The 15,390-nt window shown below is 37.4% G+C and overlaps 1 protein-coding gene and 1 pseudogene across 3 annotated transcripts; both read right to left on the reverse strand.

Moving 5' to 3' along the window:
- Positions 1 to 581: 581 nt before the first annotated feature.
- LOC144634673 (uncharacterized) lies at positions 582 to 5,490 on the reverse strand. 2 transcript variants are annotated; one of them, XM_078493701.1, is made up of 5 exons: positions 4,823 to 5,490; positions 3,959 to 4,224; positions 3,358 to 3,444; positions 2,213 to 2,509; positions 582 to 1,054 (listed from the first exon to the last, which is right to left on the reverse strand). In XM_078493701.1, exons 2-5 carry the CDS (start codon positions 4,163 to 4,165, stop codon positions 875 to 877), a joined length of 771 nt encoding a protein of 256 aa, XP_078349827.1. In that variant the 5' UTR covers positions 4,166 to 4,224; positions 4,823 to 5,490; the 3' UTR covers positions 582 to 874. The 2 variants fall into 2 exon arrangements, with proteins under 2 accessions (XP_078349827.1, XP_078349825.1); XM_078493699.1 differs by lacking the exon at positions 4,823 to 5,490 and having other exon boundaries at positions 3,959 to 4,716.
- Positions 5,491 to 6,516: 1,026 nt separating this feature from the next.
- On the reverse strand, positions 6,517 to 14,318 carry LOC144634641 (uncharacterized; annotated as a pseudogene). Its single transcript, XR_013567225.1, has 4 exons — positions 12,407 to 14,318; positions 8,758 to 8,867; positions 8,039 to 8,361; positions 6,517 to 7,660 (listed from the first exon to the last, which is right to left on the reverse strand). The product of XR_013567225.1 is annotated as an uncharacterized LOC144634641 (transcript).
- Between the last annotated feature and the right edge of the window lie 1,072 nt (positions 14,319 to 15,390).

Genomic DNA, 15,390 nt, shown 5'->3' on the forward strand with positions numbered 1-15,390 from the left:
AAGGGGGGCCGAGGAAAGTGCCTAAAAAGTCCTTTTATGATTTGATCTTGAAAACTGATTGCTTCTTTTAGCTGAGTAAGTTTTAAAATTTAACAACAGAACAGAACCGTGCGCGCTTGCTTCATGATGAAAATTTGCTGACAAAGTGACTACAATCCGTTGAATCATACACATACGCAGTATTCGTCCATAACTTGTCTCTCAAGCGAAGAAAAACATTCCCCCCACTCCCCACTACTCGATGTTGTTTTATGGGGTTTGCGATTGACTTGGCTTCATTTATACAGCAGATCACCATGCACAACATTGGAATGGGGGAGGGGATTGAAAAACTGTAATGAGATAATTAAATTGGGCGAAATTTGGCCGAATGTTTCTACAGTTTTGTTCAAGATATAAAAATTACCACAAAAATCACCAATTAGATTGCCGGAAGAGGTATTTTTAACAAAAAATGCGCTTGTCAATTACAGAATAATTACATCTCACTTTTAACAGTTTCGAGTAAGGAATGAAAACGAAGCGTCATATTAAATGGAAGGTGTTTTAATAAATGGATGAAAAATTATTTTTCAGGGTAATAAAGATACTTATGTACTATAATGCTAACATTTTAGCTTATGGTGTGCGCGTATGATAAATATGTTCGTAAAGTTTGGAATATAGCCAGGAGCCAGATAAAGCAAAAAGCTTCCCACCCTACGTCACAGTCAAAAAGAAACGTTTAGAAAAGAGTCAGTGTTTGAACAATGTTGAATGCGCAAGGGAAATAACAGGGGATTCCTGGACTGCACACGGAGTAGACAAGAAATACTGAAACGATCATAAGAGATGTTTACTTTAAAATGTACTTTATAAGACCAAGTTTTTTCCTTCACGTTGATAAACGGCACTCCCAGTAGTGAATGTAGCAGAACATTTTGTTGGCGGCAGCAATGCCCATGGTTCCTCGACAGCGGCAGGTGAAATATCGAGATCCTCTGTTGACAGCGCTAGTTAAGGTGTGCATCTGCGCGTCATTCGATGAGCAGGTCACTCCAATAATCTTAACGTCCTGTAGAATGAAAAGCGGAACTGTAAACATATTAGGTCTGAGGTCTATATAGAGTGTGTTATGGCGGCATGTTGGAGGAATGAAACAGTAAAGGTGTCAAAATGATTTTTTTCCCAAGTAAAATCATTCTATTGTTTCACTCCTCCAATATGGCCGCCATGAGCACACTCTATAGGTCTTGCGCATGCGACATAAAGATTGAAGCACATGGCAGTTTATTATACACTACACTGAAAGTCGTGCTCAGAGTTGTTTACGTAGGGTGGTGACGTGATGTAGTAAGAGTTAAGTGTGTGACTGCGAGCCAGACCGCAATGTATTTGGGATTGGTTGAGAGAGAACATGTGTCGGACATCAAAAGACGGAGTGTGCTATAAAACGCGGTGATTTGAGCGTGTAACATTTATCATTGTTTGTGGAATAAAAGCGAAGTTAACAGTACCCAAGAAAAACAGAATATTTTTTACAAAAACTAACACAATGGGTGGGTGGACAAGTCTTTACGATCTCATGCTGTCAGTCCAGAACTTTTTATCTTCCTTCTATTCCATCGCAGGTTACTTTGCAGCATATATTTCAAGTTTCCTAGATGCTTATTCGCGGTTACCCATTTACCCTTACGACAGGTTCTCGGTTGCTATGACAATCTTTTATGCTAAGGATACGATCACAACTTCTCATCCAATTATTTATCAATTATATTATTGGACATTCGCTTGGTTCAGTTATTTTAGCATCGATATGTATAGGGTGGTAGTATCGATCCATCGAGGTAAAAGTGCTGCTCACCGTTACGAAAAACCTCTAGTCAATTACTATAGTTATATTTTATTGCCAACGTTCAGTATTTGAAACTTGTGATCGCCTTTATTGCTTGGGAGAAGTGGTCGAAAGGAAGATTTTACTGTATTTAAAGGAGCTTTGTAACGATAGTTTAAGTCCTATTTCTGATGTACAGATTTGCGTTCAAATTGAAAACCAGCCTCAAAATATAGTTGTCTGAAAAAAGGATAATAAACTGAATATAAACAAGAATTGTTACAATTGAGGAAGATTAAGACTTCGCACGTCACATTAAATGGCCATTTTTTTCAAGATGCACGGTCAAAGCTTCTTTAAGATTTGTCTTACAACAAAAATAATTGTGGTTGTACTTACATTTAATTGTTTCACAATAACGTCATTGACTGCATTTGGACCACTACTGATACTGCTGGAACTTTCCATTTTGTAGTAACAGGAACTGAAGTTTCCAGTCCCTGGTGGACCGGATGGGCCTTGGACTCCTTGAGATCCATCACTGCCACGGGGTCCGACAGGGCCATGGGACCCTTTAGAACCATTAAAGCCCCGTTCTCCCTTGGGACCAACAGGACCTCGTGTTCCATTGATGCCTGGATTACCCGGCATGCCCGGTGGCCCAACTGGACCAGCTACGTTACTGATTTTGTTGATCTAGGAATAAAAAGGAGATCCTTTAGCAACATCCCTGGTTACCCTCGGCAAATTAAAACCGTAAATTATGCAATGACACGGTTTCAAACGAAGGCAACAGAGGGTTGTTTTAAGTTTACCTTATTCCAAAAATGGAAGAAAATACATTGTCTTCATGTTAATTGGCCGTCATGGCCTCGATCACATCTTGCAGATTTCAAAAGAAGCCAATTAACATGTGTAATAAAAATGTGTATTCCGCCTTGGAATAAGTGTATTTTATAGTTTTAAGATCAGTTTCAAATTTTTTTTTAAATTTAACATGTTAAGCACTGATTGCCCAAAGAGACGTTCAAGTTATTTAGTTAAGTGACCTCTTACTAGCCCACCGAAAACGAAAAAAGAGAGGAAACTAATAAATATATCTTATTCGGTTTGTTTACGAAATTACTTTCTGTTGAGCTTCCACATAAATACAGACCCCACGTGCACTCAAAGACAATAGAAGCCATGCAGAAGCCCATCTGAAAAGATTGCAGGGTTTTACACAAAAGGTAGATTTGTTTTTAATGAAAGAGACCCCTTTTTGTTCGTTCTCCGCCTCTTCTAAGCAGCAAAATTATTGAAATAGTAGAAATCGAGAAGGAAAAAGAGCGGGTGGGGTTTAGACTGCGTTGAAGACGAACAAAACCCAGGTATAGGACTATACCGGGGTTTAGTTCGTCTGCAACGCAGGCTAGTGGGGCTCAGATTGCGCTATTATTCACGAGCCTAGAGGAAAGAAAAATCCCGGCAATTACCGGTATGGTAATGATTCCACGCTGGTGTAGTTTTTTTAAACCAAATAATTATAAACGTTATATATTTACCTTGTCTACAAGTGACGTGTTTAAAAGCACAAGATGCTTCTGCAGTATATCAAGTTTTCTTTGTAAATCCTCTTTGGTTGCCGATATCTGTGTTAATAAATGCAAGAAAAACGGAGCAAAAACCTGTAAAGATGTCATTAGACTTGATATATTTTTTTAAAACTATTATTTCAGTTACAATTCACTTATGCATACCGGCGACTTTTTTTAAGTTATTAAGATTTCATAGATGTGATGTTCTTCGTGCATGGTGGGTATAACGTCGTGTGCAATCATGTTTCAAGAAATGCTGTAAGACCAGCAGAAACTGGTTATGGGATTACGTTTCAAAGGATATGTCATAAGGACTAGAATTAACTTGAAAAAAAAGATGAATAATTTTACTGAAATACTTTGATTTCAAAAGAATTCAAAGTTGAATAGTGCGTTTTTCATTTTTCCGAAATGTACGATAATATTATTACCTCTTTGACTGAAAATCATTGAAAGCCTGCAACCCCACGTGTGACCCCACTTATTATGTTTTATTTAAACGTGACTTAAGATCCGACAATCCTTACTGGTTTGACGCTGTAGTCTTTCCTATATTGGAGGTCCTCACCTTCAAGTCTGTGTCTGAACGATTCCGTACCGCATTTTGAATGATTTTGACATCTTCTATCAAAATGCGTGATTTATTTTCCAACCTTTCCAGTCGTTCATTTGTTGAGTTAAAGTGGCTTAAGGGATTTCCGGCGGTGCTGTCATCGTCCAAGGTGGTATTTCCCGGGGCGACACGTTTGTTTTTCTTTTCTTGTATTTCTCTCATTTCCTGTTTGGTTTCATTCAGAATCCCCCATAGCTTCTCAGTGTTGCCGACAGATCTTCCTATAGAGTCCGAAAACAAACACATTGCGTAGCTTAAATCATCTCAATTTAAAGCACATCAAACACTCGTTTTTAATGACGAAATAATTGAACCAATAAACGGAATGACAAAAGGTGTATATCAGGTTTGTACAAAATTAGATAAGCTAAGTTGACGGACAGGGAGGAAAAATATTCTTCGTGTTATTTTATCAATTGCGTAGTGTTTGAAAGAAATAATTAAATTAGTACAGATCCATGCTATGCGGTTGGTAACACAAGCTGCTGTGAGTTGATCTATTGATCTACATGCGAAATCTATTCCTTGAAATTCCTTAGATACATGACCTATTACTTAATTAAATTAAGCCGTTAAGTCCGCGAAGGACGTACATAAAAGCTACAACAAACATTTTAAGTACAAGGGGATTTCTTGGAAAGGAATCGAAGGACGGAGGCTTATAGTCTACTTTTGTGCATGGAAAATGAACAGAGGGGAAACTTTTGACTAGGCCACTTGATGTATAATAAAATAAAACTAAAATGATAATTATAGTTAAGTAAAAAAACCGAAAAATGAAAACAACTGCAAAACACTGTAAAAAAGCTAGCTAAATACCTCCGTCTATTTTGTTAGCACTGCAATCATCGTGCCCCCATGCGTCTCTGCAGATGACCCAAATGTTCAGAGCAAGAGAAACAATGGAAGCAGCCACTAGAAACACAGCCAGCACTCTAAGAAAGTGAACTTCCTGGCGAATTCGTTCAATACTGACAGGATTCTGGATCAAATCATCTTTCAGCGAGCTCTTGGAACTTTCAGGCGTTCCTTTCAAGCTTTCTTCTGGGATAGATTGTAAATTACGACACGAAAGCCTTTCGTTTTGTAACCGAAGTTGTAAACCCTCTTCACTTTCGATAAATTCTTGGCTGTGTCTCTTTTCCCTGAAACCCTACAATTGGTTGTACTTTTACGTTTTTACTTCGCAACGCTATTGTTCCTTGAAAACAATAAAAGGGGACGTTTGTAGAAGTCTTACTTGGCGACAGACTTTGTGAATAAGACTGGTTTAATAGCCCTAACTCTGCGAATAAGAAGCCATGTGGACTTACATGACACAATTTCAATTATCGCCTACTTTGCAGCCAGTCCAAATTGAACTCACGCGCGTGTTCTATCATCACTACTTTAACATTTTAATTAAAAGTAAACACATCTGTGACTCTGCTTACCTAAAAAATCCTGAGGGTTACTGACCCCAAACTTCTGGTTGCAGTATATAGTCTGCTGCCGATGTGGCTTTCACTCTTCGTCATATAGATTGTATAAATGCTATAAAGTTTTGTCTGAAGCACTGCTAAAGGGTTTAATATTTTGATCCAGAATCTTCCAACGTAATATGCACTCTTTTTTCTTTTTAAACGAACGCATCATATTGGACTGTTGAGATTTGTTAGACAAAAATATTAAACAAACTTTTATCCCACATGTTCCAGTAGGGTGGTCAAACTGTTTCAATGGTCACTTAACAATGTTGGGTGAAATATGGTTACCGTTTGACCAATGGCTTAAGATAATCTTCTTCCCCTTCCCTTTTTTTTTTTGTTGGTTTTTTCCTTCTATCGCTATAACATAGCTCTTTTTGTCGTTTTGTTTTGAGATGTCAGTCCTCAAGGTGTCATGTAAGTGGTAATTGGCAGTGCCAAGGATCAGTATTGACCCAATGAGATGATTTTATTTTATGAAAAGCCGCTGGGAGGTCCCTATAGTTATACTGGAGTGATGAGGATGCTTGCTAGGTATTTTGACAAAAAAAGCACGAAAATGTAACTAAATTTCATTTTATAGGGCGTGGCTCAAGTTCCTATTTCCCCTTAGAGGTACAGTGTTGATCGTTTTTTTTGATGAGTGAAAAACGACACCTGACGCCCTGATGGCTAGTCCTTGTTTATTTGTGGCTTATGTCCTAGGTACCATAGTATGTAACAACCATAAAAATTTGAAATGAAACACTCCAAAGTGGTACCAAAGAGGCTATTTTGCACTTTATAAAAGTTACAACCAGTATCCTCGTCAGTGCCATATGTAGTCCCACCCTTCAAAGCTTTTAAACGAGAGGAAAATTGTAAAAAAATATCTGCACACAGATGCTCTCAGGAAGGAAAAAAAGGAAAGGTTTGGCAACCGACAAGATGACAACTATAACATGAATTTAAAACCATGGGATGGTTGGATGACGCACTTTAAAACACTCCCGCACTAAAACAAAAAAACAAAACGAAAACAAAACAAAAACAAAAAACACACCGAAATAACAGCTTGCGACATTTATTTCTAATATTTTTCTTTGTCCAAGAGAACTTTAAATATAGTTTGTACAATCCTAATTTAGCCTGTGAAAAATTAAATAATTTGAAACATGTGTACATGGATTAAGTATTTTTTACATAGAATTCAACAATTGCAAAATTGAAACTGCATGGGCAGTCTAAAACTCTTTCCGTTTTTAAAGCGCATTTTTAATTACAGCTTATATAATGTTTGCGACGATACATAATTTTATAGTATTGAGACAAAACGAGAGCCTTTCAAATTGTCCCGGTCTCTATTGCTCATATGTCAATTTCTAGCTTATTTACAAATGTTCTCATAAAAATGTGTGAGCATACCTACAATTGATTAACCACTTACTTAGTTTACAATTTACAACGAACTTTAACACAACTTTAAAAAAAAAAGTCTGAATTTTTTTTACAAGAAAATAAAATTCCTCTGTATAAAATATACAGTACTTTACTACACTTCTGAAGTGAAGCAGTTAAACAAATTAAGTTTGTTTTACAAAGAAATTTCTAAATATATTAACGTTAAAATTAAACTCCATGAAGAGCTCGTCCCAATTTTTCTCAACTACATTTAATTTGTAGCTTTATAAATTCGTTTCAGTGGTGATAAAACATGTTTTTTCTCAAAATGTGAATGCACTTCATGCAAATTAAAAATTTTTTAAAGATATGGTTTTGCAGGATGTTGTGGAGACATTAGTTTCCATAGCAAATTAACATTCTGGTCGAATCCTAGACACATTAGTTCAATGCTGAAAGCAATTTATTCCTTTATTTGTCCCATCCGGCCGTCTGACCGTTCGGCTTTTCGTTCATTCGTTTGTTTTTTCTGTAAACAGCTAAGTAGTAACTAAGTGAGCATTTAAAGTCAAATATGATCTAACACCATATAACGTCCACCTTAAATATTTCATTGCACGAGCGGGAGTTCAAAGTTCACATTGCCAGTAGTTTATGGTGCACTTCATCCGTTTTGAGTTACGGCCGGTGTTGTGCGTGTTCCTTTGCATATGCACGTATATTTATACATTCCTTCTGCTATTTTTTGGCTTGAGAGCTCATAAGTGATAGCATCGTTTGAATAACACGTAGCACTTATAATCTTTTTGCCCTGGAAAAAGGAACAGCAACATATTTTATACATAAATTAGTTAATATCAGTGTTTCTTGGCCACTGACCAAACATTCAACTGCTAATAGATCTGTACAGCGGACTCTTCGTGACTTAATTATTGTTTATATTTTGCTATTCTGCATAATGATTTTTTCTACCTATTCTATCTTCGTCTGGTTCTTTCACCCAAGGGCCTCCTTATTCCAAACCTTTAATTCCTTGTTTTGCATAAAATGGAAAACGATAAATTTTACAGTTATCAAATATACCTGTCTATACTCGTTGCAATCTTCAAATACGTTCTGCTTTATAAATAGAGTGATTTTTCTAAAGACAAAGATGATATTAATAACAAAAAATGGAAAATATTCTTACCACCACATCCGAGGTGGACGCGTCATTAGGCGTTCCTTTGTTCGCATCCATCTTTCAACCTTTCCATGAATGCAAGAACTATAGTTTCCAGCCCCTCTCGGACCGGGTGGGCCTTGGGATCCTGTTGCACCTTTTGGACCTCTGGTGCCATTGAAGCCCGAGGGTCCCATAGATCCCGATTTTCCCGGTACTCCGGATGCTCCGGGTGCTCCGGGTGCTCCGGGTGTCCCGTTGCTACCATTATAGCCACGCGGTCCTCGTGGTCCTGAAGAGCCACTGAATCCTCGTGGGCCCCTTGGTCCAGGCAGTTTGCTAACGTTTGCCTGAAATAAAAGTAAGATCATATTATTAAACCTTGCATTATTGGACTTTTAGCCATCGTTCTTAACTTTGTTTTAAGTGGCCTTAGCTACAATCAAACCCTGGTATTTTCAAAGAAAGCCCTTTTAAAATTACTTCCAATTTTTCGAACCTTTCAAGTTATTTTTTTTTCTTAGTTCGATTGTTGTTTATCGTTATTAATTTATTTTATTTTTTTTTTTTTGATGGGCGGTTTTTCGAGACGGTTAACAGTTCGAGACGGCTATAACTTACTCGTTAATATCGGGAACAATTAAAGGATAAACACTACATATATAAACTTTTATGGATTGGGATGTATATTAGAACGGCCCCAGTCAAGCCTGTCAACTTTAGTCTTATTATAAACATGTCCTTACCATTTTCTGAAGTAGAAACGTCATATTTTTGGACAGCTGATTGATTCTGTCAAGGTAATCATTTTGCAAAGGGGGGCCAGGAGATTTCACCTGCTCTGAAGGACTTTCACCTGCAAGAAACACAGCATTTTTGAGATCTGAGATCACTGGGTCTCGGCGCCTTGAAAATGCTGAAGACTCGAGCGATTTACATTCATGGGTGATTTGCTTTTTAAATTTATGAAGAAATATGAAAACAATATCACTGCTAGGATAAATACTTTAACCTGACTGCTGAAAGTCTCTCTAGTTCTTTTATGAATGTTCATATTTTTTTCTTGGCAACTGTTTTTTTTAAATACACGTTTCACACACCGCCATGTCGATCGAGTGGAATTTCTGCAAATTTATTGAATGAAGTAACGTAAGAAAAGAGTTGGTTTAGCACGGCTAATCGTTTACACTACATATTTTATTCGAGCTGGATTAGATTTTCAGGAACCCGTACCAATTTTATCCGTGCTCGGACTACCTCGCGACTAGGTCCGAGCACGGGTAAAACTTTGGTTTGGCACGGGTGAGGAAAAGTCGTTTACACGACAAAATTTATCCGTGCCGAACCATTTTTCGGTACGCGTACCAATTTTATCCGAGCCGTGCCACAAATTTTCTGCCGTGTAAATGGGGCTTAAATCTGCCTTAATTTTCTTAATGGACCCTGTTTTTTGTCTCCCCCCCTCCCCGGGCAGCCACGCGACGAGGCTTGAGAGCAGTCATTTTTCCGTCGACCGCCACGAGCAAAATAAACTAAAACAAGTTTTTTGCAGGTTTCTAAACTACCTTCGAGAATTAACTTCGCGAAAGCATTTTCAATTAATTAGTAATGGTATAGTATTTTCATAACTTGAGTAGGGAACCAAGCAGATTGCCGGAAAATGCAACATGCTGTTTGCGACTTCAGGCGAGGGTTCCGGAATCACTGAATTACAACGCCCACGCGTGGTTGCATCATAGTACAAGCAGGATTGAAAAGTGGTATTGAACCAGTTTCGTCTAGTTTTCTCCATTACACACATTCCATTATTTTAGCAGCTCTAGGTTTTTACGGGAGACAGTGGACTCGGCAACGCGCCATTTACTATTTAGTTGTTCAAACCTCGGGATCGTTGGCTTATTGTCAAATAGGAAACATTAACCCAGTTTTTCTTCGGCCAGCCGAAAGGTCTCCTTTGCTAACGTTGCTACTCCGAGGACCGTGCACATGGGAAAGAAAACGTACACTTATTTTGCAATTCAAATACAGAAAAAAAAGACACAAGAATATCATTCATGTTCAGTGCCAAGGCGCGTTCGGGTCTAAAACTTTGAATCGCCACTAAATTTCATTTACCCTATTCCATATATTGTTGTTGCGATAGTTTCGATTTGTAAAGCATTTCATTTCATTCATAGAAAATGAACCATAATAAAATCAATCATTTGTTCATCCCGGGACCGCAAATTTTTTTATCCTGGCAAGTTATATCGAGTTTACAGCTTAGGCAAATAGATTAATTACAAGCTAAGTGAAAAATGTAAGCCAATGAACCTACGTAATATTCCAAATATCAGTAACAGTGACAATTTATGTCTTAAAGGGACTATGCCATTTTTGATCAGTTTCTAATGTAGTGGATGTGCTGTCACTGAATCAAAGGAAACGTGAAAACAACAGTACTAAAGAAGGGTTTTATACATAGGAGTTCAGTGTTATTTTCTCAAACTTCGCAAATTACGATGTAGTTTAATAGTGCAAAGAACATGTTGTAAAATTAATATTTGGGTGGAACGAATTGATAAAATTATAATATCATGGCAAAGACTGCTGAATAGTATTTATTTGAAGTCACACTTTACGATTGCATTTTAAAAGAAAAGATCCCACTCAAGTTTTGACACTGAAATAATGATTTTTCTTGTACTTTTTCATATTTTTGGGGCTTTTCTTTACAGAGCTGCTGCTGTTTTGTGCTCTGCGTGTTTCTCAAATGTCATAAAAAAAATTTTTTGGGTTATTTTTAATTTTTAGATGTGTTGACAATATCAAAGTGGTATCTAAAGAAACCGAACTGAAAACTAATAACATTGATGGCAAAATCTCGATGCGAGCAACTTATCACCTGTACCTAAATGCTCGGGTTTCTTGAATTTAATAGGAGAGCCGTATGGGAAGGGCGGAGGGGCTTCAAAACGTGACATCGCGACTGAACCCTTCATTGAAGATAAATACCTCTTTCTTCTTTTATCAAGGCTGTTTTTTCACAGCAAAAAAAAACGCGCAGACTTCAATAAATTCTTTCATTGCTGTAACTTCTCAGCAACAAAATGCGCCAACCTTGGGATGACCTCTGCTCAGAAATTTTACCACCCAAGTTCACTGACTGATATATTGTACAGATGACAGATTTTGAATGGATAATTGTACTTTGTACTTCGGTGTGTTTTTAACTATACAGTATTTCTTAAGGTTTGCGCAAGAAAAGAGCGTAAGCTTTTTTTTCAGTAGATTTTGTCTTTTTAAAGCATGACCTTATTTAAATAGAGGCTTGTAAATGAATACTTCAACTCTATTCATACAAGATTGGCCAGTCAGGCTGTTTTACGGATATATTCCTTTGCACGAAACGTCAAAAAAAGACTGAAACGCTTTGACGCTTTAGATGGCTTATTAAAAAGAAACTTAGACAATCCAGAAACAAGGATATTTTGTCGCTGCTCTGCACGAAAATGCGAATACAGGATTATCTCGATTAAACGCCGGGCCCCGAATAAACGCCGGGTCTCCATTCTGTATTTGAAAATAAACCCTTTAAACATTTTTTAAAGTTTTATTTTTTTTTAAAATTATTTTTTATTTTTTTTGCTTTCAAAATTATTTAATAAAATTTTTTTTTTAAAAATAGGGTAAAAAAATCTATTAAATCCCCGCCCCTCGCGGGCCATTTTAAAAAAACGCGGGGGGGGGCAAAATACAAAGTTCAACTGTGCCACGATTTCGGGAACAAAGTACAACATGTTAGAATTCCTTATGCGTAGGACTTTTTACGCTCAGCGGCTCTTCTACAACAAACAAGATGGCGTTACAAGAGAATAAAAATGGAAAGAAGGTGTTGTTTTTGTAGCCAAGATTATCCTGGAATTAATGCCCACTATTAAAGAGCATCTGTACGGTGAGGATCGAGATGGCGTGGCCAGAAAAGCATAAACGCTACACTGTATTTACCATACTTCTGTTTTTTTGGCCGCGACTCTCATATTACCGCTTGTTAATCTCGTGACTTTGGAAAACAAGAAAAACTGGAAATTATACCCTGTTTATTTTTTTAAGGCCCGGTCCAAAGAATTGAGCATAAAGAGAGAAAAAAAAAATAAAATAAAAAGCAAAAAGCAAAAAAAAAAAACAAAACACAACCATGAGCCGTTTGAAAAAGAAAAACAATAGAAAAGGGTTTTGAGTCTTGGATGCTGGCTCAAACAGAACAAGAAAATTTATTCATCAGCTCAACCAAATAAGCTCATTAATACGACATAATTTGACTTAGTTAATTAAGTTTATTTTGAACAAACGCAGATGAAGCATAAGAGTCTGGTTAGGTTTTCTCCTATTTCCCAACACTACGAAAAGACTTACCACTTTTTGCTGAATCGGAGTTTCCTTTTGACTTGGCTTTCCCAATGCTGACACTTGTGCTGTAAAAGATTATTGTCGTGAAGGCCAAGGAGGCAAGCGATAATAATGTCAACATCACCATCCAGGCCACAAGGCATTTCATCTTTCGAGACGTCTTCCTTGGTTTGGCTCTCTCGACGACGTCAATATACATTGGTTCTAAATGCATGTCTCCTTGCCCTGCCTTAACTTTATCGGGATTGGCATACACGCTGCTGCTCATGGCTAGAGTCGTGATGTTCAGGAATTCTTTTCCTCTTGCGATGGTCGAGTAATAATTTTCCTGGTTCGGAGCCGGTAGGCTCTTCTGAGGTCCGTAGTCATTTTCAGCTCTTTCAATATACATGTTTACACTTTTGACGTAGCCACCTTACTGGATCCCTGATTTAAGGTTGTGATCTTGTGCACACAGCGAGAAAGCGGTGTTTATTATTTTAGCGGTCAGTGAGATGCTTTGATACTATTTCCCGCCCTTAATTTATCAGATCACCCAATCGGCCGCGCGGTTAGACGCCAGATGACAGGATGTAAACAAATGCGTGGATTCCACGAGTTACGTGCGTGCACATTTCCGGATGTATAAGTCTTTTCTTTATACTCGTATCACTCTTTTGAGCGTCTTTATTGGTCGCACGTAATTAAATACAAACATTAATCAGTAATTGGTTTACCGTAATGTTCCTATCTCTTTAACTTTTTAAGTCTCCTGGTGTTGTCACGCTATAGTAAGTGTGACCCCATTCATTTTTACGCAGCTACGTTTATTTGTTTGTTTTCAATTTAAATAATGAGCCGGAAGGTTTAACAAGGTACATCTAGTTCAATTTAATTTAAATATGATTTTAGACCCCCAAAATGTCATATTAATCTTCACTACAGGAATGTTTCACGGGAAGCTAACAAAGGATGCCTTGAGTACAAAGTCAACAGCGGAAGTTTTAATTGGTGGAAAGCGTGTGAAAATTTTACGTGAATACGTTTTTAAACGAAGTTAGTGTTGTTTTACTATGTAGACCGAGGGAATCAAAATGTTTAAGCCAAGATTTCATTAATATCCAAATCGGATATGACCTTTTGCACGAAAACCTCCTTCAGTTCAGGAAATAAATGAAATGAGTTCTCTAAATCCCTGATTTGGTTTCCCGTGTTTCGTTTCTCGGAAACGGCTTACATAGCTTGTTTCGTTTATGTTAAGATCAAGGAAAACTAACATCTTATTCCTTCTGGCACGATCTATAGAAACCATAAGGACGTGGTGACACTCCATGCTCGACATTTGGAAAGACATATCATCGCGACTTTATCGAGGTATTAGCTTGTGACCAAGAATGAATGTTTTAGAAGTGCTTTATATTCTGGAGCCGAAATTTTAAGATTTCAGAGGTATGATATTGTCTGTTACCAAAAGACCACTGTGTTAAATTTGTTTCAGCCGAAGTGCACACTGGGTGATTAATTGTTAATGAGAATAATGCAAGGTCAAAAATCGTCTCTATAGTTTTGCCGTTGCCACTGATTAAGTTATAAGTAGCTACTCTGGTTTCCTCTCTACTCGTACTCTGGTTTCCTTGTTATTTATTTATTTATTTATTTATATAAGACACCCAGCCAGCCACTGCAAATGCTTGAAATACACTGAGTGTATATTTTGGAACTGTGGGCGTGGTGTCCCTCAAGGGCCTCGACACTTCAAGGTCTGTTTTTAACTCAAAACTTACATTTTTACATTCATTACCTTAGACATGCCCAGCTCTACCCTGTTTGAAGCCATACTTTGGTTAAGGGCATAAGTATGTAGAGCAACAACCACATGTTACAACCGATTGTTTTGAGAAAGTCAGTCAGCAAAAGTAAAACGCGGGACTAAATGATATCCAAGAACTAATCTACTGCCATTCACATTAATTGATTCTGTAGCACTAATAAGTAAGTTTGTTTCAATAACAGGAAAACTTTCAAAATATTTTCTTATCAGCCACTAAACTAACCACAAACGTCTCTCTTTGGCATGACCGTCGGAAAACGGTATTTTTTTTTTCTGTTTGCCGTCGTGCAGGATCACGGGTTCAAACCTCACACGATAAGGATCGACTGAACTCTTAATTACTGGGATTTTGACAATCTACTTCTATTAAAAATATCTCAAAATTCAAAATTATTCTAAAGCAGTATTATAGTTGTATGGTTTGCTTGAATACTTACCTGTAAATTGTTTAAATTCATTTATTCTAGTGCAAAACGCTGACTGCATTATTTATAAGACATCAACACTGATTCCAATTGGCCCGTGTAAGAAAATCGACTATTAAGTTATTTTGAGGTCGTGGGGTCCAATTGCGGGCAAGAGAAAATTTCCGGCAATTTAAATAATTCACTGAAAGAAGATTTTGAATGAACCCAACTATCGGGATTGATTACAAATATTTTCATGCGAAAGGTCATTTCAAATTTGAAAAGTGGAATCATGATTAAAAATATGAATTTTTGTGGACTTGTTTGGTATGTACGTTAACGTGCAAAAAAAAAAAGTTTTTTTGAGGTGCGATTAAGGCCAAGTCCACACAAATTCTCGTAAATTTGAAAACTCATATTATTTCCCTCCGGATAGGGCAACCGTCCACAACGGAGTTTTCGGTCACCGAAAACGGAGCTTTTCGAAAACAATCTCTGAAGTGGAGAAATCTGAAAAAGCCGGCCAAGTGGTGTAGTGTAGACGGCGAAAAACGGAGCTTTTCGAAAACGTTGACGTAAAATTTGGTAGTCAGGTGATCAATGTCAATACAATAGCTCTGCTGGTGCGTTGCAACGTTGTATTGTATGCGATGTAGCGCATCGTTTTCAAATTTATCCGGATTAGTATAGACTGAAAACATTTTATTCGTTTTCGAGGCGAAAACTCCGTTTTCAAATTTATATGGAACAGTGTGGATGGGGCCTAAAAAGCA

The sequence above is a fragment of the Oculina patagonica genome, chromosome 13 (assembly GCF_052425735.1).
Source record: "Oculina patagonica isolate OP01 chromosome 13, crgOcupat, whole genome shotgun sequence".
Taxonomy (NCBI): Eukaryota; Metazoa; Cnidaria; class Anthozoa; order Scleractinia; family Oculinidae; genus Oculina; species Oculina patagonica.

What these genes read in the sequence shown, in the direction of transcription:
- LOC144634673 (XM_078493699.1), bottom strand. Translation starts at nt 4,249, where the DNA reads ATGTGTTTGTTTTCGGACTCTATAGGAAGATCTGTCGGCAACACTGAG. An exon ending in GTTCAGACACAGACTTGAAG is followed by an intron (nt 3,445 to 3,958) that starts GTGAGGACCTCC and finishes TTATTAACACAG; the next exon opens with ATATCGGCAACCAAAGAGGA. An exon ending in TTATTGTGAAACAATTAAAT is followed by an intron (nt 1,055 to 2,212) that starts GTAAGTACAACC and finishes TTCATTCTACAG; the next exon opens with GACGTTAAGATTATTGGAGT.